This window comes from Tarenaya hassleriana, unplaced genomic scaffold, assembly GCF_000463585.1.
Source record: "Tarenaya hassleriana unplaced genomic scaffold, ASM46358v1 Cleome9, whole genome shotgun sequence".
Taxonomy (NCBI): Eukaryota; Viridiplantae; Streptophyta; class Magnoliopsida; order Brassicales; family Cleomaceae; genus Tarenaya; species Tarenaya hassleriana.
The window spans coordinates 3,937,071-3,947,503 of NW_010971389.1; the positions used below are offsets into that span (position 1 = coordinate 3,937,071).

At 36.0% G+C, this 10,433-nt stretch overlaps 2 protein-coding genes across 6 annotated transcripts; both read right to left on the reverse strand.

The window, feature by feature from the left end:
• Positions 1–183: 183 nt before the first annotated feature.
• On the reverse strand, positions 184–2,447 carry LOC104804324 (transcription factor ABORTED MICROSPORES-like). 5 transcript variants are annotated; one of them, XM_010528583.1, is made up of 5 exons: positions 2,391–2,445; positions 1,732–1,793; positions 1,291–1,648; positions 820–1,203; positions 184–715 (listed from the first exon to the last, which is right to left on the reverse strand). In XM_010528583.1, exons 1-5 carry the CDS (start codon positions 2,442–2,444, stop codon positions 653–655), a joined length of 921 nt encoding a protein of 306 aa, XP_010526885.1. In that variant the 5' UTR covers position 2,445; the 3' UTR covers positions 184–652. The 5 variants fall into 5 exon arrangements, with proteins under 5 accessions (XP_010526885.1, XP_010526890.1, XP_010526887.1 ...); XM_010528585.1 differs by having other exon boundaries at positions 190–715; positions 1,291–1,615; positions 1,732–1,822; positions 2,391–2,447; XM_010528584.1 differs by having other exon boundaries at positions 190–715; positions 1,732–1,822; positions 2,391–2,447.
• A 2,534-nt stretch (positions 2,448–4,981) lies between these two features.
• On the reverse strand, positions 4,982–6,417 carry LOC104804325 (probable aquaporin PIP2-8). Its single transcript, XM_010528589.2, has 4 exons — positions 6,037–6,417; positions 5,616–5,911; positions 5,357–5,497; positions 4,982–5,274 (listed from the first exon to the last, which is right to left on the reverse strand). The coding sequence occupies exons 1-4, from the start codon at positions 6,323–6,325 to the stop codon at positions 5,155–5,157; spliced, it is 846 nt and encodes a 281-aa protein (XP_010526891.1). The 5' UTR covers positions 6,326–6,417; the 3' UTR covers positions 4,982–5,154.
• Between the last annotated feature and the right edge of the window lie 4,016 nt (positions 6,418–10,433).

Genomic DNA, 10,433 nt, shown 5'->3' on the forward strand with positions numbered 1-10,433 from the left:
ATTTTAGTGTCTGATTCTACTCATGGACTCGCATTGTTTCAACGTAAAGCACATACTTCTCTTCGAATTAGAGATGAGATATAACGATCGTCCATCCAAGACAACTATTTTTTTAAATTTAATTTATGGTCCAAAAAAAATAAATATAAAATGGCATTTTAGCGTAAAACGAAAAATTAACCAAGCCCACAAGCCGAACCAAAAAAATCAATTTTGAAGCCCGTTTGAAATTTCTGGTTAAAGCCCATAAGCCCAAAACGAAAAATTCTCTCTCTCTCTCTCTCTCTCTCTCTCTCTCTCTCTCTCTCTCTCTCTCTCTCTCTCTCTCTCTTGGTTTCTAATCTATTTCTCCTTGTGAAATCTAAGAGCAGTTCCTCTTGGTTTATTCTGGGTATTGGAAATGGCCACTGTCATTTGGTCTTACAGTTCCTTTATTTCTATTTCTCAAGAAGAAAATCTTTCAAAGTGTACCTACCTTACAGATGTAAAAAGAAGCTTTTTGCTAAAGAAAAGATGCGATTTGGTTGTGGCAATGCTGGATGTGAAGACGGTGATAGTGATGGTGATGGTAATGATGAGAGCTCGTAATCATGATTGATTTGATGATCATATAGATGGATGATCGTCATCATGCCATCTTCTAGATGGATTTTCAGGTTATTTGTAGCTGCGAGTCTTTCACATGATCAACCTGCACCATTTCACCGTCTTTTCTCTGCAACATCCAGAAGAAACTAACAATAAGAACTGTGATGAGTTCTGTCTCGTTTTTTGTTTCTTTTGTTGATCCCTCAGACAAGTATGAAGGTGGAACCATACCTCGGCCATGAAGACATTTGAGACAAGATCGAGAGAACGGGTCGTGTTTGCATTTATGACCACGAGCTCCAAAGAATCAAGAGCCTCCATCAACTTTGTGAAGCCACCTGGTTTGTATTCACATATCACCTTCACAGAAAACTCATAACTCCCATCTACCTTAACCATAGCCAGTTCCACCTGTGGCTCAAACACACCGCCACCCTTCATCATGAGTTCATTGTCAGCTCCATTGACGGAGCTCATACCTCCACCTTGTCTATGTTGATCTGACCCATCCTCAGTATCTGAATTCTTTTCAAGCTCCTCTTGAAGTTCCTTTACCTCTTTCTGCAACTTCTTGATATAATCAATGGCGCCCAACATGATAGATTTCCTGTCCAACTACATATGCCACCAAAGGGTTTAAGCGCAGATGAGACAAAAGCAGAAAAGAAAGAACACTCAGTTCTAAAAAGTCTGGAGCGGTACCTTAGTAACATTCGGAATCAAAGAGCGAAGCTTGTAGAGATTATCATTCAGCAACCTCATCCTCATCCTCTCAGCCATCATCTGGTTCTCGCCTTGTTCTTCCTCGTCATCCACGTCTTGTTGTTCCTTGACCGGCAAGCTAGGGTTACCACACTCAGCAACATGATGCGTATTCAAGGCGACATTCCCCATGGAGCTGGTCAGAGCTTCCATCCCAAGAGGAACATCATCTTCTGCAACTTCCGTTAACATGTCCATATCCATCTGCTTATTGTTAGGGAGGAACCCTTCTCCGCCATTGTTTTCGTCGATCATCTCTTCAGCTCTGCCACAATAACCACCCAACAATTTCACAAACCTGTATTCAGACAGAAGAAACCAATGCCATATCGTCGGTCCAAACACGAAAGAGAGAAACTTTCACAAATCGTTAAAAATTACCAGAAAGATCGAACGACAAAGTAATCCAAACCCACGAGAGTTCTGATCTTCCCCAAGAGCTTCTGCGTTGTATTATCGATCGTTTAAATCGCTACATATATATACACACAAGATCTATTACACAGAATTAAGACAAAAACTTCACCTATGTAAACTTTAAATATTATCATTATGAATTAAGAGTATATCATGAAATCAAACACAAAGAAGGGAATTTTCACTGAAGAAAAACAAAAAAATAGGAGCTTTCGCTGAAGAAATCGAAAATAATCATCCGAATTGTTCAGACTATATATATATATATATATATACAATTTGCAAGAGAAATTAAAGAACAAAACCAGAAGAAGAGATTTGAGAAGAGGAAGAGAGAACATAACATAGCCATTTCATACCAAAAAAAAAAAACATAACCCCAAAGACGAATCATTGGAACATGGTGGATCGTATCCTCAAATATCTCAAAGGAACTCCAAACAATGGCATTCACATGGACAACAACAAACACACCGCGATTGTAGCCTATTGTGATGCCGATTGGGCCGGAGATAGGACAGATCGAAAATCAACAACAGGCTACTGCACCTTCGTCGGAGGGAATCTGGTCACGTGGGGGAGCAAGAAACAAAATGTCGTGGCACGCTCTAAATCACCCATACAATATGTTTGAGCTCCCAAATTTCGATTACATCACCAGATGACCCATGCCTCATGTACAACACAAACTTTACTTTTATATATATATATATATATATATATATATACATGTCTAGTTTCCTCTCTCTCTCTCTCTCTATATATATATATATATGTATATATGGGAGTGTATTTTTTTTCTTACAATTCTTTTTTAGTTCTTTTAAGGTACGCAGTGTCTCAAGCGTGTGTAACGAACTGCACCGGGCCCCACCCCAGAGCACTCCATAAAGATTCTTTTCAAATATAATTAGAATAACAATTTTTACTTGATTACCATTTAGATTTTGTTATCATTTCAAAACTAAAACTAAAAAATTTCATAACTATCTTTTTAACTCAATATAGAAATATTAATTTCATTTTGTTTATATAAGCTATTGAATATTTATTTCTAATCTCTTATATTTTTTCTTTCATTATTTTTTATATATCAATCATCTATTTTGATTTCATCATTTGATGTTATTAACAATAGCATTTCCATGTGTGTGTATGTATAGACAAATATACGAAAGGGGATATAAAGTATGACGGAAGGAGCAGATTGCATGAGTGCAAAACCCCAACTGCCTTTGGTTGTGTTGAGATTTCAAAACTCTTTCTACATAAAACGACAAAACGAATTTTAAAATAATAATAAAAATTTATCCACTTATAATATATTTAATTGTGTTCATTCGTTCATCTGCTAATTCAATCGTTTGGTCGGATACCGAGAATATCTGTTCTGGGTTTACAGTTTCGCTCTTCGATTGCTCGTTGGTTGTGGGAAAGATCGCATTTTTACCGATTTTGCCTTGGTAATTGCCAACCTCCTCGATGCAAACGGTTGATAATGAATAAGTAATTTAATTAAAGTGTAAGTGTACAATTACCAAAATAACCCTTGTAAACTTTTGTCCCACATCGGAAAATTAAGTGAGTTTTATTTTCTTTATATATGAGATTCTCCTAAATCGATTACAAGTTGTCTGGCAAAGTGATTGGGCTACTGTCTGTAATGGACTAAACCCCAGGAAAGTCCCCGGGCCCCATTTCCGCAGAGATGCGGCCTCGGTAACGAGTGAGCGTCGAGGCGGAGGTCCACTTTGACCGGATTTCGTGTCAAAGGGGCTGAGACGCGTGCGGAGCCTTCGGGTCTCTCCTCCGACGTATATTGGCCGACTATACTACAGTTATTCACTTGGTTCCTTGCCTGGACCAACCGAACGGGGCTTACGATTCCATGGCAACAAATTTTTTTTTAATTTAATTTAATTTTAATATCTCATCTCAACATAGGGTTTTAGAAAATTGGATTATGGTGGTAGTCAGAAGGTCTGTAAATGACGTGGCAGTCCTGATGAGTTGTGGGTGCAGACAAATCAATAGCCGCCACACATCCATACCCCGATGATATGGCCGCATCCCCTACGTATGTACCGTTCTGCAAACAGACATATACATACGTATGTATGTGCTGTATACATGGCGGCATTCTATGTACTATACAATTCTACATACGTGACCCCAATCTATGTTTATACAACTGCATCACTTGCATCTATGGTCCAAAAATAATAAATATAAAATGGCATTTTAGCGTCAGGAAAACATTTTTTTTAGTAATTCATATCATGTGCAAATTATTGTTACAAGAATAACGGTTACAGGTTAACCGAACCAAAACCAATGATGAAGTTGAGGAAAAATAAAATATAACCGAGCGATAACAAATTCAACTTTCGTTATCTTTAGCTGAGTAGTTTTGTCATTTTGGAACTGCACTCACAAATCTCAAAGACACTCATGGTCGCTAAGTACACTGACATTCTCCAAAAAGCTTAGACCGGAGATGAGAAATTTAATTTGGGATTTGATTCCTCTCCTTTCTTCGTCAACACCTAAACTCTTTCAAACCCTAAATCCATTTTTGCCAAACGGATATAATATAACGGCTAAGTCTACAGATGCCGAAACGGGGACCAGTGAGTGGCACCGTTGCAGATTGGAATCCCTTTTCCCCTTCTGCTTTTGATTTATTTCTGAAAAGAAGAGACTTGACAGTTGACACTGTCCAGACCCTTATTCACTTCTCCTCTGCTCTCTCAAGATATTATATTTTACACCATATATGTATATACACCCGAATTATTAAGAAAACCAGATAATAATAAAAAAAATAAAAAAAAATTATTTTATTTTTAGAAAAAAGCCAATGGAATGGGCGTTTATACCCGCGTTGCGGGACCATCCATGTGAGAAGATTAGCTAAAGGACACGTGGCGGAAGGTTAGGTGGTGATGGGTCCTGGCGTTGTAGACGACGCAATTGAATACGCATTTTTTGTTATTTTTAAAAGTTTAAAAAGCTAAAAAATGATTAGCTCTTTTTTTTTTTCTTTCAAATTTTACTTTTAGGAACAAAAGTGTGTTTAAGCGACACGCGTGTATTGGCCCTCACTGGCTGGCTTAAGCTTTCCCCTGCGGATTAGAGAGAAGGCAAAAACCATGACCCAAAAACCATAATTCTGATGATTTAACGCTGATAAGCACTGGTAGGAGACAATGAATACGGGAAATAGAACTAAAAATCTCTAATTGAATGATTTGAAATGACGAAAATTACATAAAAGAAAAAGAAAACTAAGGAACAAATCACCATCAACAATCTTCATCACCCACCCTCTCTCATACACACAAAAAGAACTTAAAACGGCATAATAATAAGAACAAATCCGGGTTTTTAATTGGTTGGGTTGCTGCGGAAAGAACCCAAGGCCTTGATGGCGGCAGCCCTCAAGATGTACTGGTGGTATGCTGCTGCTGCCAAGGCTCCCACGAACGGTCCCACCCAGAAAATCCACTGCAAGTTTTATTAACCAAAATAATCATTATCACATGGATCATTTCATATTAATTGGAATGGATCATCAAACCCAACTTACATGGTCATCCCAAGCTTTCTCGTTGTTGTAGATGACCGCAGCTCCAAAGCTCCTCGCGGGGTTTATGCCAGTCCCGGTTATGGGGATGGTAGCCAAGTGCACCATGAACACTGCAAACCCAATTGGCAGCGGAGCCAAAACCTGTGACCAACACCCACGAAATTAATTATTTTCACTTTCTTGTTCATAAAGTCGAGATCTTTTCGAGTAACTATCCAAACCCACTTCAGTAAATCAAACCGAATGTGTGCGTACGTACAGGTATGTGAGAGTCACGAGCGCTCCTCTTGGGGTCAGTGGCGGAGAAGACGGTGTAGACGAGGACGAAGGTTCCGATAATCTCGGCGCCGAGGGCGGTACCGGTGTTGTAGCCGTCGGCAACGGTGTTGGCTCCACCGCCGAGGCGGTTGTAAGGGCTCTTCATGAAGGCTTTCACCAGACCCACTCCGCATATGGCTCCGAGGCACTGAGCCACCATGTAAGCTACGGCTCTCACGAGGGACACCTTCCTGGCCAAGAACAGACCGAACGTCACCGCCGGATTGATGTGACCACCTGCAAGAACGATACATTAGTACCACCGTACGGAGATCGAACAGAACCCACAAAAAATCTCGTCAAGAAACGATAAGGGTGCATACTATAGCTCCGATTTGGATCACGTAAAGTGAGTGGCTTACCAGAGATACCGGCGGTGCAGTAAACGAGGATAAAGATCATGCCACCGAAGGCCCAGGCAATCCCGAGTAGGCCAACGCCGTCGCAGGGACCGGACTGCTTCTTGTGGCCGATGACGGTGGCGACGGTGACGTAGAGGAATAGAAGAGTGGCGATGAACTCGGCGATGAGAGCTCTGTAGAAGGACCAGAGCTTGAGCTCAGCCATGTCGAGAAGCGGAGCCGGTGGTGGATCCACGTAGTCCTTCCCATGGTGTTGGCTCTGTCCTTCCTCACTCACTTCCTTCGACATCTCTCTCTCTCTCTCTCTCTCTCTCTCTCTTTCTCTCTCTCTCTCTATCTCAATGGAGATTATGAATACTCTGTTCGGGATAATGCGTGGTGACGACAGTCCCTTCACTCTGCTTTTAAAAGGGAAAACGTCTGCATGGTTTGGATAAGCCCAAGGGCTTTTCCGGAGTTTCTCATGAACTTAATTTAAAAATACTTTCCAGTTAATTCTTTAACTCTCTTATAATCATTACATGCGTTTAGAATATTCCTCTGATATAATTATATCCATTCGAACTGCTTAATTTTTATTTTGTAGAAAACCTTCTACACTTTTTCTGGAATTAAAATCGAATTACATAATATTAATCACACCATTTATTTATTTTTAGTTCATGAAAAAAATAACGATTAAATTTAGTTTATTTACCTATCAAAAGCGCTATTTTGAAGCATGCTTGCTTGGTATCACTGAAATTAAAAAAAAAAAGATTAAAAAATTTGCAATCCAATTTCAATTACTGCTATTTTAGTATATTATGGAAATTTGTTCATTAAAGCCGTCTGATATATATTATTCATGGGTCTGAAAAACGAATTACACCATAATGTTTTTAAAAACATAAAAAACAGATGGTTTATGTATAAATTGTCTAACCAAACTTAATATAACTTTGTTTATATAAAGATAAAACCCAATACAGCACGATATTGTTTTTGCTGAGCTGTATTGATGAAGTTTTAAAAAAGTGTGGGGGAGTGGTGGGGCCCAAAAGCTACAGCGAGGCCATGTGAGCGATAATCATATATGGTGAGGAGTAGGGTTTTCTTCGTCACCATGTCAATTGTCAATCCCTTTTTTCTCTCCAACGGTTATATTATATCTAAGATCAAATTAATTTTAACTTAATTTAATATATTCTTAAGACCAAAATTATTCCTAATTATAAATAAGTAATTTAAATATATCATCAAAAGATAATTAAATTTTTTTAATGAAAAATAAATATGGATCGTACCAAGTTAAATAAATAGAATTTTTATCAAATAAAAAATAACAAAAAAATAATAATCAAAATCCGATATCACAATATCTGTCTTTTTCCCCCTATTTTCTAATTCCTTTTTTCAAAAAAATCAGCCATATTTTTATCTTTAATATTTTTTCATAATCTCTAATTATATATTTACATATACCATGACAGAATTATTCCATCATGGATAATTAATTTATACGGATTTGCTTCAACGTGGATCCGTTCATAATCAGGATTCTCAATATATCGATCAATATTTAACATTTCTTGTCAATATATTATTGATATATATATATATATATATATAATATAGTATAATGCATGTTACATAGTTGCTAAGGAGTTTGGGATTTTATCATACGATGGATATTAATTAAGCGACATTAGTACTAACGGCAATAGAGGAAGCCTATAACTAACTTAATTTAAATAATTCTTACCTTTTTTGGTTTTTTCTTAAAAAAAGGAACAACAAATTTTACTTTTAATTAAATTTGTTGACAATGGTCACATGTCTTTTTCAGCGCTGTCTCGTCTTTATGCCTTGATAATCGTATTTTGTCCTTATCGGCCCCCTCGTCCCTAATGTATAATAATTTATTATTTCATATAAAGATACGTACTCTATAGGTTAGCTATTTACGGCGTGTATGTGTGCAATGCGTGCGTGCATGCTCAGGATATTTTTAAATTTTGTTTTTAATTATATTCATCTAATTTTTATATCAATTTTTAAGATTTTTAAGTTGAATTTTAATTCCTATATAATGATATATGTTCCATTTAATTTTACTGCTTAATCCTATACTTCATCCAAATAATTTTCTAGAATAATATTTAATTCCGAATCATTATTCTTTGAGGACCAATACGGGACTCCACTTTAAAAAAAATGCAAGATAAGCCGATTTGCAATCATATGATATAATTTTTGCTGTGATATTTTTACTCCAACAAAAAAATTAGCATATTATTATTATTTATTAATTATTATTGTATGATTCACTCAGATTTGTGATTTTTTTTAACACCGTTTCTTGTGTGCGAGACTTATAACATGTAGATAATTTTGTTAGATGCGTTTTCTATATCATTTAAAATATTAAAAAAAAAAACTCGACATATAATAAGAAAATTGAACAAAAAATGCATTTTTTTTTATCCGAGCTGTATATTGAAAATTTTTAAAATTATATATCAATCTGTATCTCCGGATTTCGTCTTCGTCTATTTATTAACGTCTTTATCCGATAGAAAAATATCTTAAAAATCTGTACGTTTTATATGATAATTTGAAATCAATTATGGTATTAGATTAAAATTGTAGTTTACATACTCGGGATTTTTTTTAGTGCAGTATAAACCAATTATGGATCACATGGGTGCCAGCTGGTAAAACCATAATTGATCGCACATTCTCCACGAGCCCCCACAACCCCAAAAGCTTAACCACCAATTAAAATTCAATCAAAGTTAAAAACTAAAAACAAACCTCACAATTAACAGTGTAAAGAATCTAAACAGCAACACAAATAATGTTTTCAATTATATTATCGTACAAAAAAATTATAATTTTTAATGGGAAGTAGTGGTACATGAAATTGTAATGATTTATATTATATTTATAATCTGGCATAATTGGGATTATAATTTTTTGGATTTAGAAGAATGTCCAAAAGTTGTCCCCCACCATCAGTCGTTGCCAATCCTTATCTCCAATAACGTCCACGTCACTTTCCAACATCAGATCGGCTATGCCAGATCAGATATCTAACTCGGGGGCCCATTTCGATAAGTTGTCTTCGATCCATCTAGATTGTGCCACGTGTATAATATCGCCCTAACGGCTATATTGTTCCAGACCCTTCTGTTTCCAACCGTTATTCTAAAATGGTCCCCCCCAATTTTGAAAATCTAATTGTTTTGCACAATATATATATATATATATATATATGTATCTTGTATAAAAATTTATTGATGAGAAGAATTTTATTTTTGTTTCTTTGTAATAGAAAAATTCCAAGGCAACCATTTATGATTCTCGTAATAAAGTAAAACTGTTCTAAATAAAGGCAAGTACACGAGGGTTCAAATTCAATAGTGTATCTGTTATGACAAGACAACCTCAAAACACTAACCTGACAAAACCATTATAATTTCAGTGTAGTAATTAGTATATTTATATATACACACACGACATATAGAACTGAATATGGATCAGTTCCCAAATCTCACTCTAAAGCCAACATTATATATATTCGGGCCCATGTATATGGGCACGAGAGAGAGGGAGTGGTGAAATCGGCCGAATATTTTGTGAAAAATAGAATAATAAGGCCCATTAAGATGGCAAACCAAACCCCTAAGAAATATAATAACAAGAACATCAACATCAACATCTCCACATCGCTTTAGTCCTAAATTTATTTGGAGTCGATCGCATGGATTCTTCGTTTTCACTCATTTCGGTTTTGCATTAACTCTTTCGGAATTTGTAACAATTCTAAATTCCGAAAGAGCTAACGCAAAATCGAAACGAGTGGAAACGAAGAATCCATGGGACACCGCCATTTCGGGTTTCGGTTCGGTTTTCGGTTCGGTTATTTCGGGTTCGGTTATTTCGGTTATAAAAAAAATCATACCCAAACGGTTATATAGATTTAATCGGTTCGGTTCAGTTCGGTTTCGGTTCGGTTCGGTTCGGTTTTTGCATAATAAAATTATAACCAAACGATTATATTTTCCGGTTTATTCGGTTCGGTTTGGTTATGATATATTTTTTAAAAAAATTTATTAATCCTACATAAATTTCAAAATATCTATTTAAATAAATGCACAAAATGATTAATCATGTAAAAATAAAATTATAAAAAAATCTAAAAACTTCAATAATTAGGATAAAAGTTAAAAACATTACATTTTATGGTTTATTGGATGAAATATATAAGGTTAATAATGAGGATAAAAATTAAAATATTTAAAAAACTCAATAACCGTTCAGTTAACCGCGGTTATTCGGTTATTAACCGAACCGAACCGAACCCGAACGGTTATTCAACTTCCTCAACCGTTCGGTTATTAAGCAAATAACCG

Bases quoted from the DNA above. Each gene is read 5' to 3' on its own strand.
- LOC104804324 (XM_010528583.1), bottom strand. From the start codon at position 2,444: ATGAGGCATGGGTCATCTGGTGATGTAATCGAAATTTGGGAGCTCAAA. The intron at 1,794-2,390 runs GTATGGGTGATT...AATACAACGCAG, and splicing joins TTTGGGAGCTCAAACATATT to AAGCTCTTGGGGAAGATCAG. The intron at 716-819 runs GTATGGTTCCAC...TGGATGTTGCAG, and splicing joins CAAATGTCTTCATGGCCGAG to AGAAAAGACGGTGAAATGGT.
- LOC104804325 (XM_010528589.2), bottom strand. From the start codon at position 6,325: ATGTCGAAGGAAGTGAGTGAGGAAGGACAGAGCCAACACCATGGGAAG. The intron at 5,912-6,036 runs GTAAGCCACTCA...TCGTTCTTGCAG, and splicing joins CTGCACCGCCGGTATCTCTG to GTGGTCACATCAATCCGGCG. The intron at 5,498-5,615 runs GTACGTACGCAC...TGTTGGTCACAG, and splicing joins CTCGTGACTCTCACATACCT to GTTTTGGCTCCGCTGCCAAT.